This window comes from Rhodnius prolixus, unplaced genomic scaffold, assembly GCF_049639745.1.
Source record: "Rhodnius prolixus isolate KJV_2025 unplaced genomic scaffold, Rpr scaffold_24, whole genome shotgun sequence".
Classification (NCBI taxonomy): domain Eukaryota; kingdom Metazoa; phylum Arthropoda; class Insecta; order Hemiptera; family Reduviidae; genus Rhodnius; species Rhodnius prolixus.
In genome coordinates this window covers 40,637-60,254 of record NW_027411637.1, presented here as the reverse complement: position 1 = coordinate 60,254, position 19,618 = coordinate 40,637, and the positions used below count along the sequence as shown (strand labels likewise).

General features: G+C 41.8%; 4 protein-coding genes and 1 pseudogene across 4 annotated transcripts; 2 read left to right on the top strand and 3 right to left on the bottom strand.

The window, feature by feature from the left end:
- Window positions 1-453: 453 nt before the first annotated feature.
- On the bottom strand, window positions 454-3,755 carry LOC141462266 (uncharacterized). Its single transcript, XM_074143972.1, has one exon. It carries the CDS (start codon window positions 3,753-3,755, stop codon window positions 519-521), a length of 3,237 nt encoding a protein of 1,078 aa, XP_074000073.1. The 3' UTR covers window positions 454-518.
- A 155-nt stretch (window positions 3,756-3,910) lies between these two features.
- On the bottom strand, window positions 3,911-5,109 carry LOC141462265 (uncharacterized). Its single transcript, XM_074143971.1, has 2 exons — window positions 3,960-5,109; window positions 3,911-3,915 (listed from the first exon to the last, which is right to left on the bottom strand). The coding sequence occupies exons 1-2, from the start codon at window positions 5,107-5,109 to the stop codon at window positions 3,911-3,913; spliced, it is 1,155 nt and encodes a 384-aa protein (XP_074000072.1).
- Window positions 5,110-11,245: 6,136 nt separating this feature from the next.
- LOC141462264 (uncharacterized) lies at window positions 11,246-11,868 on the bottom strand (annotated as a pseudogene).
- LOC141462263 (uncharacterized) lies at window positions 11,654-14,294 on the top strand. The gene is made up of 2 exons (XM_074143970.1): window positions 11,654-11,793; window positions 12,029-14,294. Exon 2 carries the CDS (start codon window positions 12,663-12,665, stop codon window positions 14,292-14,294), a length of 1,632 nt encoding a protein of 543 aa, XP_074000071.1. The 5' UTR covers window positions 11,654-11,793; window positions 12,029-12,662.
- Window positions 14,295-16,806: 2,512 nt separating this feature from the next.
- LOC141462279 (uncharacterized) lies at window positions 16,807-18,487 on the top strand. The gene is made up of 2 exons (XM_074143984.1): window positions 16,807-18,102; window positions 18,338-18,487. The coding sequence occupies exon 1, from the start codon at window positions 16,888-16,890 to the stop codon at window positions 17,425-17,427; it is 540 nt and encodes a 179-aa protein (XP_074000085.1). The 5' UTR covers window positions 16,807-16,887; the 3' UTR covers window positions 17,428-18,102; window positions 18,338-18,487.
- The last annotated feature ends 1,131 nt before the right edge of the window (window positions 18,488-19,618 follow it).

The window sequence follows — 19,618 nt, the reverse complement described above, 5'->3', positions numbered from 1 at the left end:
TGTAGTTTACGCATGCGCAGTTGATTAAGTTAGCAGTGTAATTTATTTTCTTATTTAAAACAGCTGGTACAATTGACTGTAGTTTACGCATGCGCAGTTGATTAAGTTAGCAGTGTAAATTATTTTCTTATTTAAAACAGCTGGTACAATTGACCAAGGTTTACGCATGCGCAGTTGATTAAGTTAGCAATGTTAAACATATTGCTATATAAACAGCAGTGGTTATATATTATTATATTAAGACTAGCTGACCCGGCAAACGTTGTTTTGCCATGTATGTTATTTCTAGGAAACATTTTTATAGTTAAATAAAAATAATTATCTACTATAAGTGTGCGGGGAAGTATTTATAATCGAATGCATTATAAAGAATAAAAGTATGTTTTATTTAGGTTAATAAATAAATCTTTATTAGAGTAACGAATATATTTTAAACAACAGTCTTTGATAGCTATCTAAACATCAAAAATAAATATTTATATTTTTACTATCAATTATGGCAGTTGAAAAAAAAAAAATTAATCTCTTAGCGCAATAGAGTGTACAATATTTTTGGTTAGTCCGTCTTTAGCCAACACAAACAAACTGGATGGTTTTCCCACGCGAGAACATCCCACATATAGTTGTCCGTGGGAGAAGCACGGTGTTTCCAAATCTAAGCCACATACAGACAATGTTTGTCCTTGTGACTTATTGATTGTCATAGCGAATGCCAATCTAATTGGGAATTGAGTGCGTTTGAATTCAATTGGCACATCTGTAGGAATCATAGGGATTCGTGGCAGCAACACATTTTCGCCTTGAAAGTTGCCATTCAAGATGATGGCTTCAATATTCATTAATTTTTTAATGACTAATCGTGTGCCATTACATAGCCGTGGTGGGTTTAAGTTTCGAAGTAGAATAATCGGAGATCCAACCTTCAATTGTAAATGATGTGGTGGCATGCCTGGCAAATCCAATGAATTTAAGAACTCAATTGGATAATTCACAGTCTCGTTGGTATCGCAAACTGCATCGATAGATTTATATGACACCAAGTCCCCAGGCAACAGCTGTTGTATCTTTAAATTTAACCCATTGACGTCCACATTTTTAGCTGCCAAGATCGCTCTTTCTGCCAGCCACTTATGATTTGCATATTGTGTGTGTACATCGGGAAATATGTGATCGATGAGACTATTTTGCGAGTCGATGATTGTGCAGAAGTCCGTCTGTAATTTTATGCATCCAGTATTTTCATGTACAGCAACTTTCCCATCGCCAATAACTAACAGTTGTTTAGAGAAAGGTTCGGCGGATGGATCCTGAAGCATTTGAACGCGCATGTTCACCGTCAGTTGTACTTTTTCAACATTACGCCATAGTCGCGATGATTTTAAGCACGCGTTGATTTCATCAGCGTAGGTTGAACGCGGAATAACGGGAAGTGTTTGTCTGAAATCACCTGAAAGGAGTAACAAAGTGCCGCCAAATAGTTTATCGTTGTTTTTTATATCCTTTAATGTCCTATCCAATGCCTCAAGCGAATGTTTGTGTGCCATAGTGCATTCATCCCAGATAATAATTTTACATTGTTTCAGCACTGTGGCCATAGACGATTGTTTTTTTATGTTGCACACTGCATCTGGATTATTTTTAATGTTTAACGGCAGCTTAAATGCTGAATGAGCTGTTCTGCCTCCATCTAATAAAGTTGCTGCAATGCCAGAAGATGCAACGGCCAATGCGATGCCATTTTTTGATCGTATCTCGGCAAGAAGTAGCGAAATAAGAAATGTTTTGCCAGTCCCACCTGGTGCATCTAAAAAAAAGAATCCTCCTTGTCCTGCCGAAACTGCCAGCATGATACGGTCGTAGATAATTTTTTGTTCATCATTAAGTAGTGGAACATTGCGGCTAACAATGCTCGTTATTTGTACAGTATCGTACTGTAGTTCACGATTCATATCTGTGTTGAGTAAATCAGATGCACTTCGATTCGGTGAGCCCATACCGAAATGACTGATTGGTAAATTCGCAATAGCAATGCAAAGATCCTCGATAGCAATCAATGCTTCATTGTACATTGCTTCACTGAATGATATTGTTAGATCGTTGCACCTTGTACGATGTCGATACAATATATCATCAGTCATTGAATCTTTGTGATTATCCCACAACATTTGTGCTCGGGCCGGGAAACATGTAGCCAGTACTATAGCAAATAGTAGACGAATTTGTGTTCCTGTACAGTTTAATGCTGCTTCAGCAAGCATGCTGTCCCAATGATTGTCGTCTTCTAGCAAGCCTAGAGCAAGGCATGCATCTTTATACGTAGGATACTGTTGTCCATCTACCTTCCATATATCTTGAAATGACAATGGTCCGGTGACATTAACCAACAATAGTCGCAGATAAAAGCACTCAGTCTGCCTTGGATTGACGGTATATACACGACCCAAACTATTTGATTTGAATAAACCGGGGCACGCATCAACAGGTATCCCTTGCTTGCGGGGTATCCATTTTTTCGATTGAGCCCATGTAAAATACCGCGGAACTTCAGAATAGAGCAGTGTTTGTGCGAAGGCACCAAAAGCATCCGCACGATTGCACAATTCAAAAAATTCGGTGAGCGTAGTTTTCGGTGGATTTATAGCATGATCAAGCGCTGTGTCGTTCGTGAAATATACGCGCTGGCCGTTTTCAAGATGGACAGCTAAATGGATAACTGCTGGATCCCGTTCATGAATTGGGAAACCGAAAATACGCCAGACAGCTTCATTGGAACTGATATACCGGCCAATTTGGTAATTCGTGATTTCATCATTTTGATTCAACGGAGGAGAATGAACATTATTATTTTCAATCCAAAATACAGCCATATCACTTCCTTTATTCACATACTTGCAAATATATTTGATACTCTTCACCGAACTGCATGACTCAACATTTATATGAGCATTAAAGGTTTTGCTCAGCAGAGGAGAATATGGTACCACCCAACGATTGTCAATGTCGATGTCTCCGTTGTTGGTAGTTTTAATGAAAGATTGTCCGCCATTTTCGGTACTTCTTCGACGATATATTGGATATCCGTCAACATGTGTGACCGTATCGTTAGTGAAATCTTTAGGAAAACGCTTTGTACATTTTCCATCTACCATGCAAGGTGATGAACGATTCAGACGTCCGCATGGACCATGAATCATGTTTGTTGTAACAATATCAAACAGTAATTGATCAGTAGACGGATCTGGAATCTCTGCAGAAATCAAACTATCGATGTTTTCAGCACGTATTTTGTCGACGAACCAAATTAAAATGTGTGCATGAGGTAATCCACGCTTTTGCCACTCAACTGAATACATCCAACAACGTGTGGGGCCAAATACCTGCAATTTGGTAATGATGCTGATTAAAGACTTTAATTTTTGTTTAAACACACGTGCTGTAATGTCATGACGATGTATTGCGTTTTGTCCTGGCAATAGCAATGATATAATTTCCTGCCATTTTGGATTACATGTAAAAGTAATGAAAAGACACGGTCGTCCATATTCACACACGAAAGTCATAGCATCCTGAATGTATTCTTGCATGTGACGTGGACTACCTACGTACGATGATGGTAAGATAACAGAGTTACCGATTTCGGCAGTGTCAGCGTTGTTCGCAATAGCATCTCGCAAGAGAATATATTCTTCCGCACGTAGCTTCTGTTGATTATATCGCAAGTATCGTAGCCGTTCACTCTCTATCTTCGCATACATGTCGACCATAAATTGTTGGCAAAGCTCACGACATCGTAAAATGATGTTATCTCGGCCACGTCTAATCATCAAACGATATGAATAAAAATCCTTCGAGCTAACGTTCTTATTTGTTTCAGCTCCTGTAATAATATATATTTAAATTAATTGAAAATTTATTCTTTAATAATAAAATAGGTGTGTTCTTAATAATGAAAGAATTACCTGTTACGGGATCTCGTTGTTTAATGTTTACGCAATATCCATCTTGTCCCTTCCAGAAAATTAGTGGATATTGGAGAGCGTCATATGAACGATGGGTATCACTGATGAACTGAAGATCATTATTTCTTCTTCGAATCACGATTTGTCGCGTAGCTGTACGGTCGCCAACCATGATTCCAGCAACGTCGTCAACAACAGGTGCGTTGAATCTACGTACATGCTCTCCAGCTGGTGTTCTATCAGGATTGATGACAATAGCGTGATTGTCACTTTGTAGCTTGGGCATGTGTGATTTGAAGAATTTTAATAATTCATTGTGCTCATTTAACAGAGCGTCCAGCTCGCTGACGATACGCCTGGCAAAAGGTGAATTAAGATTATGGTAGTCGCAACGTGCATCCACGCGATTAGCGAGTGCACGTTCGGAATCCTCGCCACCCATAAAGTATATTTGTAAAAATTTATGAGGTTCGTTTGGCATTGGCAGCAATGAGCCCACTTTGTGATAAACTTGGCCTTTGATTTTGAACGTGGAATTAAATTGTTGACCGTTTGCAGCAGTATTGTTAACTATTTCTGTTGCTCCAAATGATGTCATTTGGAAACATGAATTGAATGTGCGAATTGACTTCAGGAACAGGCTAGAATCTGGATCTGTACCGATAAGTAAACCGTGCAATGGTTCAGGTGGTGTTTCAATTTCGGTTAGTTGTATTTTTCCTGATGAGCAACACATCCCAACTGGCTCATTTTTAAATTTAAGTGCATGGCAACGCGGGCATTCCTTTTCCAAAGTACCAATAACCACTTTAGAATGATTATAATATTCAACATCCGGCTCGTACTGGAACGCTAGTCGAAGAAATAAATTTGACGTAAATGCTCGATGAACTTGTTGGCGTTGTTGGTCAATTCCTCTACGTCCATCGACTATGAATCTGCGAGTTTCTCTTCGTTCTAGTTGTCTTTGTTGATTTCGTTCATCTCGTGCCTCTTGTGATCGTAATTCACGTAACTGCGACATTCTCCTACTCGCATCAGCATTGACTTTTTGAATTTGTTCGCTTGATCTTTGTACTCTTTCATCTAGCCGGGCTCTAGAATTGATCGTTCGACGACTCAAATTAGCCCCTTTGCGTTTTTTTGGCATTGCTGACTGTACATAGAACATATAAATAAATGAAGTTAAAATACTTAAATGGCGGGGATAACTGATCGATTGATAGGTGATCAGTAGTCGAACGGTGAGGGCGGGAGATCAAATTGAATTTAAAAAAAAATCATAATTAAAGGAACTTGAAATTATAATATCTGGATAGGAATTAACAAATAAAAAATAGGGGTTGATCGTAGAGGGGTGAAAAATTGAGAGTATTAACAGATTTTTTATTGTAAGTCATCAAAAAATAAAAAAAAAAATTTGCCAAAAAATTAAAGTTTATAATTAACAAATAAAAAATAGGGGTTGATCGTAGAGGGGTGAAAAGTTGAGAGTAATATGAGATTTTTTATTGTAAGTCATCAAAAAATAAAAAACAAATTTTACTAAAAAAAATAAAGTTTTTAATTAACAAATAAAATATAAGGGTTGATCGTAGAGGGGTAAAAATTTAGGGTTGTATGTATTTTTGTATGATGTGTCATAAAAAAATAAAAACAAAAAATTTTGCCTAAAAAATAAAAAAAAAAATTTAGGGGTGGACTACCCTTAACATTTAGGGGGATGAAAAATAGATGTTGGCCGATTCTCCACCCTGGCCGACAATCATGCTAAGGATCACAAAAATCGATCGAGCCGTTTCGGAGGAGTTCAAGTTCGAACACCGTGACACGAGAATTTTATATATTAGAAATATATCGATATTAATCAATACATATAGTCGATAGGAATAATCGATATTGCCACTGCCTGCTGTATTAAGGTATCATACAATTTACTAGTATATGCGCATGCGCAGATGATTATGTTAGCAGTTTAAATCATTTTTCTTATTTAAAAAACAGCTGTTGGTATATATATAAATTAACAGGTATGATAAAAGCTGTGGAAGGGAAAAGGAGGCTTGCTATAGAGACCTGTCCAGAGAGGTAATCATTTGGAAAAAAAGATGCAATTCTATTGGCTAGTTAGAGTGTGACGTAATTGTGGTGGGGGGTTAATGCTAGTAATAGCTAGTATCGCAGTCCAAATGTCAGTTCGGGTTTAGTTTTCAGTGAGTGTAGGTCGCGTCATCAGCAGCAGAAGCAGTCCTGGTGGAGGGGGTAAGTAAATAATTTTTCTATTACCTAATGTGAGGTTATCCATTTTTATTTAAGTTGAATATTTTTGTGATAGTGGGAGTAATTTAAATTAAAAAAAATTCTTGGTGAGGGGGGTTAGATTTTTTAAAAAATAATTCCAAGTTAAAACATAAGAGAACATTCAAAACTAGAGTAAGCGAGACTACCACTGTGGCCGACTGGTGAAGATGACGTAACATCCAACACGAAGGTTGTAGGATCGAATCCCATGTAAGAAATAAAAAAAGTACCTCTTCCCATCGACGGCGAGGGGGGTGGAGGGTAAGATAGAAGAGATCGTTTATAACTAGAGTTAGCGAGTATGCTGCTGTGGCCGACTGGGGAAGATGACGTGTCTGCCAGCACGAAGGTTGTAGGACCGAATCCCAGGTAAGTAAAAATAATAAAATAAATAAATTCACCCTCCTCTGTATCAATAGGCGAGGGGGTGGAGGTATGTTTCTTCAGCTGGTACGAAGTCCGCCATCTTGTGGTCATCAGCTGGTACGAGGTCCACCATCTTGTGTACTACAGCTGTTAGAAGAGACGCCATCTTGTAGGAGGAGCTTAGGAGGACAACGAATTCGACGACCTAGAGGTGGTGGGAGTGGAGGGGGTAAAGGTAGGTGTCATGTGATAGAAGTAGGGCTAGGGTGGGGGTAAAGGGATGACGTCTAATACGCTGATTGGTCGATTAAGAAAGGTGGGGGTAGGAGTGGGGGTAAAAGTGGTGTCATCGAATTCGCTGATTGGTCGATTATGAAGGGTGGGGTGAGGGAAGGGGTGTGGCCTATAGCCCTCGTCGAGTTCGATGATTGGTCAATAAGGTGGGGTGGGGGTAGGGTGCGTGGCTTAAACCCTCGTCGAAATCGATGATTGGTCAATATGGAGGGGTGGGAGTAGAGTTAGGTGAGTGGGTGGGAGGGGAGAGGATGGCCGCCATTTTGTATTTTAGGTGTGCCAGAACCCCCAAATCCTTTCTACTTATAGCTATTCTTCTTACAACTGCATCAAAAAGAATGTTATTTGTTCATAATAAGTTTAATGTTATTTCTAAGGATTTTTTTTTTTATTGTTAAGGATATTTTGATTGTTTCTTTTTGTTTGTGTTCTTTTTGTTTGTTTTTTTAAATACAGCTAATCATGAAGGAAGAAGCAAAAGAAGAAATAGTTGCTTTGACCTCCAGTAATAAGATACCTCCCTTTTGGAAACCAGACCCAGAACTATGGTTCTGTCAGATGGAGGCAGTGTTTTCGCGTTGTAGGATCACAAATAGTTTAACAAAATTTCAGACTGTTATTCCTCAATTTGAGTTTGACGTGCTTCTACAGATAGCAGATATAAACACCCAAGTAATGCCCCTTATGAAGATTAAAAACTCAATTAATTAGTACTTACGCCGAATCTGAACATAAAAGGATTCAACAATTATTAGAGGGCAAGCAATTAGGAGACGAACAACCGTCACAGCTTTTGCGGCAAATGAAGCAACTGGCAGGAGACACGGTAGCAACGGATGTTGTTAAAACTCTATGGCTCCGTTCTCTCCCGAATACCACACAGGCAATCCTCTTATCTACGGGACACACTGAGGTCGCCAAGTTAGCGAGTATAGCAGACAAAATCCACGAAATCGACCGCCCAGATAGCGTATGCGCCGTTTCTACAAATAGTGGACTGGAGCATAAAATCGAGAAACTCACAGAGCAAATAGCCGCAATAGTTGCAGCAAAATCAACCTGGGATCGAAGTCGAAGCCAAGCGCTCATCGTTCTCGGAGTAAATCTAGATACAAAGCAGAGCCTAATAATCCAAATTGGCTTTGTTATTACCATTACCGATTCCGAGACAAGGCAAAAAAATGTCAACAACCCTGTGCTTGGCTGAAGAACACAGAAAATGCAAGTTCTAGCTCCAACCAGGGAAACAGCTAAGCGGGCCGGAAGTGGCGGTAGCTGGCACCGCTGATTCCCATCGCCGCCTTTTTTTTGAGAAACCAACGTACTGGGAAGACATTTCTCATCGACACAGGTGCTGCTATATCCGTGTTACCCCCATCTACAAAAGGAAAATTTAAGGATACAGAATATATGTACGTTATACGCAGCAAATGGAAGTCCCATTAAAACTTTTGAAGAAAAAGAGTTAAAATTGGACTTGGGACTATGGCGAGACTTGTTACGATGTAACAGCTTTTCCAAACGAAACCAATTTTGATGGTATGATTGTAATTATTTCTAGATTTTGTCCAGGTCAGTTAGTTGAAGTTAAGTAAAATCGGGGATTAAGAAAATAAATCTAGGAAATTTAATTAAGAGAAATGGAGAAACTGGATAAAATGAAGAGCACATGGCTGTGTGAAGAGGGCAGCAGGGAAAAAAAAGACAATCGACGCGAGCAACATATGGGGGAGTGAAAAAACGGACGCCAACTCAAAAAAAATACGGGTTGAAAAATTGGTTGTTGTACGGAGCTGGTTGGAGCCAAAACAAATTGGAGTGAAAAGAAATTACCTAGGCGGGATTTGCCTCAGAGAGAGGATTCATTGAGCGGAGAACCTCTACTTCCCCAAAGGGTAGCTAGAAGGAATAGTACCTGACTGGTGGTGAGCTTCCCATAAGAAGACTAAGAAAGAAGTGTAGATTGAAGCAAAACCAGGCCTGGGATTGACTGTAAGTGTAGAAAATATAGTTAAGAGTGAGACTAGTTTTCTGGTTCTATTGAGGACAATTATTTCATTACCTATTAATCAAGTTTTGTATTTTTCAGTAGTTAGCAGGGTTTACGATACTGTATTTTTTTGTAAAAAGACTTTTTTTGTTGTGATCAATAATAATATTTTCATAACCCCGAATCTTTATTTAAACCCCTAGCAACATTTCACATGGACAATAGATTTAATTATTTAATAAGTAGCTATCTGGTTAGAGTAGCGGCCAGCAGAGGCGCACTACACAGATTTTTTTTTTTTTTTTTTTTTTTTTTTTTTTTTTTTTTTTTTTTTTTTTTTTTTGGCGCATCAACAGCTGTGAGATTTACACAGATTTGCTAACGGAGAAGCTGTTACTAGGTAACTAGTTGGTATTCTAAATTTATTTTTATTTTTTTCCCTTAATATCAAAGTATTGTTTTAATTTTAATTCTAATCACTATTATAGTTATTTGTTTATTATTATTCAGCATATTTCCTCTTCCTTGTTTTCTCATTTCTCCTTACCCTCCGTCTACACTGAGCTTGCCATCTCCAGAGGTGTTTGTATTTGTAGAGGGTGGAGTAACAATTTGGCGCCCAACGGGGGGCTCGAGTAAAACAAATTAAGGGATCATTTTAACATTTTCATCTCGGGCCGGAAGGAGAATTTTATGATGGATGTGTACAGGCTGTTGAAGGAAGAGTTGCAGTACGAATTGGAAATAAGGAAAATAAACTCCGAAGGTAATTGCTAGGAACTGCGGAGAAGGCTGCATGAAGCCTTATCCATGGATGTCCCTCCTGATTCCAGCTGTGTTGCAAACTTGGACCCCAACACGGAATTCACAATTTGTGAGAAGAAATATCTTGTGTTGAAGGGAGCGGTGGAAGAATGTGATGAAGATGCCGAATCAAGTGAACTCAGGCGCCTTAAAACGCGACTTCTGCACACTTACCAGCGATGCAACCGTATAGTACCGGAAGAGGGGCTAGAAGATCAAATTGCGGAGTTAGTGGAATCTATACAAGAGTTGAGAATTCAGCTGGAGAAGTCAACTGTAGGTACTTCATCAACGGAGCTGTTAGCAGGGTCAGCTTATCCAGGGGTAAGGCAAGCACGCTAGTATAGTAGCCGATCTGGATCAACTAGCATTAGAAAAGGATTTCCAACCGACTCGAACAGAGGTCAGATGGAGTTTACCACAGAGGGCTTTAACACCAAATACCCTCCCCGAGATGCAAGCTACCGCCTCCACCTCTACTAAGAATGACGTACTTCATGTTCCGAGACGGGACCCGAAATTGTACAAGTGGGGCCTCACTTTCTCAGGTGAAGAGACAGGATGCAATTGGCTAACTTCCTGGAAGATGTCGAAGTGCGGATGGCCTCAAGAAGTGTATCGCAGGAAGAGGTTTTTCGAGGATTCGACGATTTGTTAACTGGCACGGCGAAAATATGGTTTAGAGCCAAGAGGCAAGAATTCTCTTCGTGGCAAGAGCTGGTGCGAGGATTGAAGAAAACTTTTCAGGATCCTGACTACGACGACCGGCTCATGGAAGAAATACGCCGACGAACTCAGGGGTCTCACGAGATGCCATCATTGTTCATAGTCAAGATGACAAGTTTGATTAAACGGTTAAACACTCCTCTGACAGAAGAACAAAATCTTCAAATACTAGAGAAAAATATTAAGGGCGACCATCTACCTCACCTCGCGCAGGCTACCTATTCATCGGTGAAAGAATTGGAATCAGTTCTCTGCAACCTGGAGATATGGAATCAGAGAGCTGCAAGATATAGGGAGCCGCCAGCTAAAGGTCTACTCGAACCCGCATTAGGTCATCGAACCAAGAAACCGCTACCACAAGTGTCAACTATTCGAGAAACCGGAACTCAGGAGGTACCGGAAAGAAGAAGTCGGCGTACCAAGGTCCCGTTTGTTGGAACTGTGGGCAGACAGGACACTTGGCACGAACAAGCAGCAGTCCAAAGACACAATTTTGTGGAAGGGGTGGGCTTCAAAAGGTCAGCACACAAGGATGTACTCGCTGTGGGCCAAACCAGAAGAAAGCGGGAAACGGACCAAGGGGGTCGGCACAGACCACCGCGCCGGCTCCTCAGAACGCAGCCGCCCAAGATTAACCAGAGAAGATACAGAATGTTTAGAGTGGGTGGGGGTGGTCAGGAATATGTTCTGTTACGGGATGTCACATAGATTAAGCCAGCCAAGCCTTGAAGATCGAAGACCTTTTCTTCAAGTGAGATTGTTGGGTATCTCAGTTAGTGGATTACTTGACTCGGGCTCAACGATGTTAGGGGTTAAAAAGAAAATAATAGCTAGGTCAGTCAGTCTGGTTGGAGAGAGGGAGGCAGTGATTATTTGAACAGACAAAAAAAACCGAAATATATAAATAAATAGTAATATTTTTTTGCTGAGAGGGGGGTCAGTCATTTGTAATGCACCTCTTAATGAAGTGAATTTGATTTTGTGTAATAAAAAAAAAAAAAAAAAAAAATTAGGCTTAGTAATAGTTGGAAAAAGAAAGGATTAGAAGACCAAAAGTGAGCGGAAACAAAAGAAGAGAGAAAATCCAGGAGTACAGAAGGCAGTGGGAGCAGATGAGAAAAAAAAAGTTGCGAACCGAACCGAGTTGGTTCTGACGCTGGCGAAGTAAATTGAGCCTTTGGATAGCTGGTGAAGAAAAGTAAACGAAAACTCGCTTGCAGGAGGATTTATCGTGTACCGAGAGAACGAAAACTCTAAAGGCGTACAGGCAAGAGTAGAGAACCAGGTGTCTGCCCAATTCAAGTTGAATTTAAAAGGAGCGGTGAGTGAACCCCAGCGCTGGTGGTAGCAAAGGTAATGGAGATTGGACAATTTGACAAAGTTTGAATCTGTTATTATTCTGAACTGAAGTTTTTTTATTATTATTATTATTTAAATTTATTTATTTTTCTTATTAAATGTATACAATGTGTTGGAAATATTCTTTGGTCAGCTGGGCCCATTAATTTAATTCCAAGCTTTGTTTGTATAACTAATATAATACTCATGTTCAAGAATTGCTAACCAAGCATTATATTTTCTGTTATAGATCATAAAATAGCCTATTCTGATATTGAAGTGAGTACGACCTGCTGTAGCTGGTGCATTACACGATGACTGATTGCTCCGTAAATCTAAATTAAATTAAATTCCTGCTTCCTTATAGTTACTGTTCTCTCTTTTACTCCAGCCAACCTACTATTCCGGGTATTGGGGGTTTTCGCTGCTGTACCCCCAAGAACCTACTCTTACCAGCCCATAAACATCCTCTCTCCCTACACCTGTTGTTTAATCATTTATTATTTTATTTTCTTTTATTTATTTTCATTTATCCCCTTGAAACCGGTACTTATTTCACTCGAAACAACAGCGTGGCGCTCAAGGCAACTATAAACCGCTCTTCCCCACCCCTTCTTCACTGAGCTAGTGGCACTGCTTTGCCTTCCCCATCGGGGAGCGTAACAGTTTGGCGCCCAACGTGGGGCCCGAAGGGTGGTTTTTAGAGAGAAGTATATCTTTTTTATTGTAAATCTAGTCTGTAGTATCCATATGCAGTCTTTATTTTGTTTATCCTAAATAGGAGAGTTGAGGACTAACTCTTAGTGTTCCCTATTGATCCTTGTTTCTCTTTACCTTCTCGTTTCCTTGTTCCCTTGCCTTTCTCTTTGGTTATCCTGTGTACCATGGATGTAGGTAGGTTAAACAAAGACGAACTTCAGTACGAAGCTAGGGTCAGGCGCCTATCGGATGGGGGATCAGTAGAGGAGCTGAGGAAGAAACTGAGACCTATTCTCAAATTAGAAAGAGAAGGAAAGGCGGTATTTCCCACCGAATTTACTTCTACTCTTAGCGAGTTGGGGGTTTGTCGTGAGAAGGTACAGACACTGAAGGCAAGGGTAGCTGCCTTAGGCGACCTACCAGCCCCAGGGGATATTAAAAGAATAGATACCGGCCTCCAGCATGTGACCAGTAGGATTAATCGGATAAGACCTATGGACACTGATAAAGAGTCATGGAAGGAAAGAGACGAATTAGCTGACGAATGTGCATACCTTTGGGCCTGTTTAGAAGAGTGTCGTTGCGAACAGGAAGGTGCTCAAGGGCTAATTGGGTATCCGGTGTCGGAAGGGCTTTTAGTCCAGCCTTTCGCCCAAGAACGTGTTATATTGGCGGCCATAAACTTGCAAGTATCCCAGTTTACAGGAAGTCGCGAGGGGATTATAGGGCGACAATTAGAAGGGACTATAGCGGAGCTGCTGTCCAAATTGACACTCGCTCCTGTGGGAGACCAGCAGCATGAGAATACACGATTAGAGTATTTGAAAGAGGCTGTTAATTGTTTGCAAACATTCAACGAGCATTCTCAAATTCAGCTTCCTTCGCGTGACACGCATCAGACGGAATCTCCAGCGGCAACCGGGGTTTCCAAAAGGAAACAAATTCCAATGAAGGAATGGGGAGTAAAATTCTCAGGGGATGGTCAAGGGCTAAGTGTCCATGCTTTCCTTGAAGCTATAGAGGAAATGAAGGTAGCCCGAAATACTAATGATGACGACCTCTTTGCATCGGCTTATGACTTATTTACTGGCAGAGCACTGATCTGGTATAAGGCAATTAGGCGCGAGGCAACGACTTGGGACCAGGTAGTTCAGGAAATGAAGGCTGAATTCGAGCCTCAAGATTACACTGAACGTTTATGGGAGGAGATACGGGCCAGGACACAGGGAGATGATGAACCAATGGGAATATTTATCGCGATCATGCGGAATTATTTTCACCGTCTTCCTACCAGGCCTAGCGAGACAGAGATGCTCCGGGTCGTTATGCGTAACCTCCACCCATACTATTTAGATCGCCTCTCCTTGCACGAGGTGTCGCGGTTGGACGATCTTGTTGAGAAAGTGCGACGAATAGAAGCGACGCGTTGGCGGATTCAGACTCACCGTCCACCTCCCTCAAGAAGATCCGTTTTAGAACCTGATTTGGCTTATTCGCCTATTTCTCGAAGAGTTGCGCCAGCATTGAACCTTGCGGAAGCACCAACAGGATCACTGTGCAGTAGAGATAGTTCGTCAGATAAATGCCCCATGAAAGGGGGACCTGAAAGACCGAAAATCAGGGGTACTTGTTGGAACTGCGACCAACCAGGTCATTCGCACCGATGGTGTAAACAGACGAAAAACCCCTTTTGTGAACGCTGTGGTACAAAAGAAGTAACCACGGAGGAAAGTACGTGTCCACAAAAAAGGGAAACTCCAGTGGGGGACGAGCTTAGGACGCAGCTCGTATACGCCCCATCAGTCCGGTCGAGATAATCCCGAATGGCAGGTATGGCTGGCAACGATAAGAGGAAGCGACATTCGGCCATCCCTGCCCTTGTGCCAGTGCAGTAACGCTGACAGGCGTCCATATATTAAGATCACTATTCTGGGAATAGAATCTGTGGGGCTTCTTGATTCCGGGGCAACAAGATCGTTGTTGGATGCTAATCTGTGGGCACGGTTTGCTAAACTGAACATGCAACTGGATGTCACTAAATCGGTGACTGTTTCTTTAGCGGATGGGCACAAATTACCTGCTTTGGGATGTGTATCATTACCAGTAGAGTTGTGCGATAAAGTTAGGATGATCGATTTCCTAGTAGTACCGAACTTGAAATACCCACTAATTCTCGGAGTAGATTTTTGGGCGAACATGAGTATATTACCTGACATAGGGAATCGAACGTGGACCTTCAATGATTCAGTCATGGCGGTAGAGGTGGCCCCAGCTTTAATTGATCAGTCCTCCTTAGAGGAGTGGCAGAAGCCAATCTTAGAGGAACTGATTTCTAAATGGAAGGGGACCCGACCTCAGAAACTAGGGTGCACCGGCAGAGTCAAGCACATGATCGAGACAGACCACCGTCCGATCAAACAGCGCTACTACCCGGTTTCGCCACATGTTCAAGAATTATTGAACAAAGAGCTGGATGACATGCTTGAGCAAGGTATAGTAGTCCCATCCAAAAGCCCATGGTCATCACCGGTCGTACTGGTAAAGAAATCAGACGGAACTTATCGGTTTTGTGTGGATTACCGGCAGGTAAACGCGGTTACGAAGAGAGATGCCTATCCTCTTCCTTTTGTCTCTCAGATTCTCGATCGGTTAAGAGATGGACATTATCTCTCGTCCGTAGACATAAAGTCGGCCTATTGGCAGATCCAAATGGAGGAAAGTAGTCAAGAAAAGACAGCCTTTACGGTACCTGGTCGTGGGCTCTTTGAATTCACGAGAATGCCATTTGGGCTTCATAACGCCCCAGCCACGTGGCAAAGGCTTATTGATCATGTTCTGGGGGCTGACCTAGAACCACATGTTTTCGTATACCTCGACGACATTGTGGTGGTGACGAACGAATTCGGAAAACATGTAGAGGTACTAGAAGAGGTATTTCGGCGACTGGCTGAATCAAAATTAACTATAAATTGGGACAAATGTCGCTTTTGTAGGTCGCAATTGAGGTACCTGGGCTACGTTGTGAATAAGGATGGGTTACAAGTAGATCCTGAGAAGGTCTCATCCATTATGACTTTTCCAGCCCCAAAGTCTATCAGGCAGGTTAGAGGTTTTATAGGCCTAGCTTCGTGGTATCGTCGATTTGTCCCAGACTTTTCAACCATAATATCACCGTTAACCACCTTGCTAAAGAAAGGGAAAAGGTGGCAATGGAATGAAGAACAGGAAACAGCATTCATTGCCATAAAAGATAAACTTATTTCTTCACCGATCTTGACCTGTCCAGATTTTAGCCTACCCTTTATCCTTCAAACAGACGCGTCCTCTTCGGGCGTAGGGGCTATTTTGTGCCAAGAGTATCCGGAGGGCGAAAAGGCGATAGCCTACGCTAGCAGAGGACTGACCGCCTCTGAGAAAAAGTTCTCGACTACCGAGCAAGAGTGCCAGGCCGTTCTCTGGGCAATAGAGAAATTCAGACCCTACTTAGAGGGGATGGAATTTACGGTAGTCACTGATCACATGGCGCTTAAGTGGCTTAATAATCTAAAAGATCCACAAGGCAGGCTAGCCAGGTGGGCTGTGAAATTACAGCAATACACCTTCCAAATCCGTCACCGACCGGGGAAGTTAAACGCGGCCGCGGATGCACTTTCAAGGGTTGAGGAGGATGCCGAGGTGACGGCAATAGATTGCACTGGCCATACAGACTCCTGGTACCGAGATTTGTGCACTAAAGTCAGTACGCGACCTGATGAGTACCCACTATGGAAAGTAGAAGGGTCGAAACTGTACAAGAGAATAGTGGATCGAAGGAAAATCTTGGGGGAGGATAGTCCTTGGAAGTTAGTGGTGCCAAAAAGCGAAAGGAAGAAGCTGTTATTCGACTTCCATGATAGTTCTATGTCAGGTCATTTAGGTTCCTACAAGACTCTTCAGCGACTGAAGGAAGGTTATTATTGGCCAGGAATGGCTGCAGATACAGCGAGGTACGTTGCTAGGTGTCCGACCTGTCTCGCAATGAAACCCTCTCAACAGGGATCAGCAGGGTTGATGGGAGGGCAGAGAGTTGCGGAAAGCCCCTGGCAGGTAATTACTGCCGATCTAATGGGCCCACTTCCCTTGTCCACTAAATTAAACAGATGGCTGCTAGTGGTATGCGACTATTTTTCAAAGTATTCCATATTACATCCGTTGCGGACCGCCACATCCAATAAGATAGCAAACTTGTTGGAAGAAAAAGTTTTCCTGAAGTTTGGTGTTCCCCAGATAATCATCTGTGACAATGGCGTACAGTTCAAAGGTCGCCAGTTACAGGAAAAGATACAAGAATATGGGACAAAGACGTGGTTCACCAGTCTTTATCACCCTCAGGCGAATCCCACGGAGAGAGTTAATAGGGTAATAAAAACCATGATGTCGTCTTATATACGGGAGAACCATCGCCATTGGGATAAGGAGCTATCAAAACTGGAATTCGCGATAAAGACAGGAGTACACGATGCCACCGGGTACACTCCCGCATACCTAAACTACGGCCGAGAACTGCCCAGGACCGCGTTTGAGTATGAGAGGGACCCACCGGATGAGACCAGCGGTGAAATAGGTCTGAATCGCGAACGACATATGGAAAAGCTGAAGGCGATGCCAATCCTTTACAAGGAAGTCCAGGACCGTCTCGATCGCGCTTATGAAAAGGGGCAACGCGCTTATAATTTAAGGAGAAGGCCTGTGGAATATCTAGAGGGGCAGGTAGTAAGGTGTAGAACCCATCCACAATCCGATGCTTCATCTTACTTTTCGGGGAAGCTGGCACCGAAGTTTGTCAAACGGAAGGTGAGGAAAAAGATTTCCTCTGTAGCGTACGAACTTGAAGACCCCTCAACAGGAGTATTTGCGGGGGTATGGAACGTAAAGGACCTTAAAGAACAACCAGTGCAAGAAGAGTCCTAGTCCCATTAATTCCTTCCTTCGTTAACTTTTCTCTCCCAGGTTGTCGCTACATTCAAAGTTAATAAAAGTTATTAATCAGGCTATTTCTCGTTGTGCTATTATTTTCTTTCCTAGGAAGGAAGGGAGAATGTTAGGGGTTAAAAAGAAAATAATAGCTAGGTCAGTCAGTCTGGTTGGAGAGAGGGAGGCAGTGATTATTTGAACAGACAAAAAAACCGAAATATATAAATAAATAGTAATATTTTTTTGCTGAGAGGGGGGTCAGTCATTTGTAATGCACCTCTTAATGAAGTGAATTTGATTTTGTGTAATAAAAAAAAAAAAAAAAAAATTAGGCTTAGTAATAGTTGGAAAAAGAAAGGATTAGAAGACCAAAAGTGAGCGGAAACAAAAGAAGAGAGAAAATCCAAGAGTACAGAAGGCAGTGGGAGCAGATGAGAAAAAAAAAGTTGCGAACCGAACCGAGTTGGTTCTGACGCTGGCGAAGTAAATTGAGCCTTTGGATAGCTGGTGAAGAAAAGTAAACGAAAACTCGCTTGCAGGAGGATTTATCGTGTACCGAGAGAACGAAAACTCTAAAGGCGTACAGGCAAGAGTAGAGAACCAGGTGTCTGCCCAATTCAAGTTGAATTTAAAAGGAGCGGTGAGTGAACCCCAGCGCTGGTGGTAGCAAAGGTAATGGAGATTGGACTATTTGACAAAGTTTGAATCTGTTATTATTCTGAACTGAAGTTTTTTTATTATTATTATTATTTAAATTTATTTATTTTTCTTATTAAATGTATACAATGTGTTGGAAATATTCTTTGGTCAGCTGGGCCCATTAATTTAATTCCAAGCTTTGTTTGTATAACTAATATAATACTCATGTTCAAGAATTGCTAACCAAGCATTATATTTTCTGTTATAGATCATAAAATAGCCTATTCTGATATTGAAGTGAGTACGACCTGCTGTAGCTGGTGCATTACACGATGACTGATTGCTCCGTAAATCTAAATTAAATTAAATTCCTGCTTCCTTATAGTTACTGTTCTCTCTTTTACTCCAGCCAACCTACTATTCCGGGTATTGGGGGTTTTCGCTGCTGTACCCCCAAGAACCTACTCTTACCAGCCCATAAACATCCTCTCTCCCTACACCTGTTGTTTAATCATTTATTATTTTATTTTCTTTTATTTATTTTCATTTATCCCCTTGAAACCGGTACTTATTTCACTCGAAACAACAGCGTGGCGCTCAAGGCAACTATAAACCGCTCTTCCCCACCCCTTCTTCACTGAGCTAGTGGCACTGCTTTGCCTTCCCCATCGGGGAGCGTAACAACGAGGACAGTAATCAACGACAGGTTGTGGAAAAGGTTATCCCCCTTAGGAATCAACCTTCAGCCGTCGGATAACCAACAGATAACCCTAGCAAATGGAAGGACTAGCTCTGTAGAAGGCGTTGCAGTAGTGCCTTTTGAACTGAATGAGAAGTGAAGATTTTGAGTGTTTGGTTGTACCATCTCTGAATGTAGAATTGATACTTGGAATTGACTTCTGGCGTGAAATGTCACTTGTGGTGGACATAGCTAAGGCTTCCTACAAGTCAGGGGATCCGGCCCTAGCCTGTGTATCTGCAGATGCTGGAGTCATCAGCCATGAGAGATTAACGAACAAGCAAAAGGAAGATCTGCGAGCAGTCACCAAGAAGTTCCGAGAAGCGTCACCACCTCATCTGGGCTGTACAGATCGGGTGGAGCATATCATCGACACGGGGGATCAGCCCCCACTGAAACAGCCTTTATTACCCAATATTACTCCTTTATACAAGAGGCCATAAATAAGGAACTTGATGCGATGCTGGAGGATGGGATAGTGAAACCATCAAGTAGTGCGTGGTCATCACCAGTGGTCATGGTAAAGAAGAAGGATGGGAAGTATCGCTTTTGTGTGGATTATCGGGCAGTGAACAAAGTCACCAAACGAGACGCGTACCCTTTACCGTACGTGTCGGCCATATTGGATCGTTTACGAAACGGTAGGTATCTCTCCTCCTTGGACATCAAGAGCGTATATTGGCAGATTCCTGTGGAGAAGAACAGCAGAGAGCGCACGGCCTTCACCATACCGCATAGAGGGTTGTTCCAATTTCGCCGCATGCCGTTTGGTCTGCATAATGCCCCTGCCACATGGCAAAGACTTATAGA

Coding starts and splice junctions, on each gene's coding strand:
- LOC141462266 (XM_074143972.1), bottom strand. CDS start 3,755: ATGTATGCGAAGATAGAGAGTGAACGGCTACGATACTTGCGATATAAT.
- LOC141462265 (XM_074143971.1), bottom strand. CDS start 5,109: ATGCCAAAAAAACGCAAAGGGGCTAATTTGAGTCGTCGAACGATCAAT.
- LOC141462263 (XM_074143970.1), top strand. CDS start 12,663: ATGGATGTAGGTAGGTTAAACAAAGACGAACTTCAGTACGAAGCTAGG.
- LOC141462279 (XM_074143984.1), top strand. CDS start 16,888: ATGATGTCGTCTTATATACGGGAGAACCATCGCCATTGGGATAAGGAG.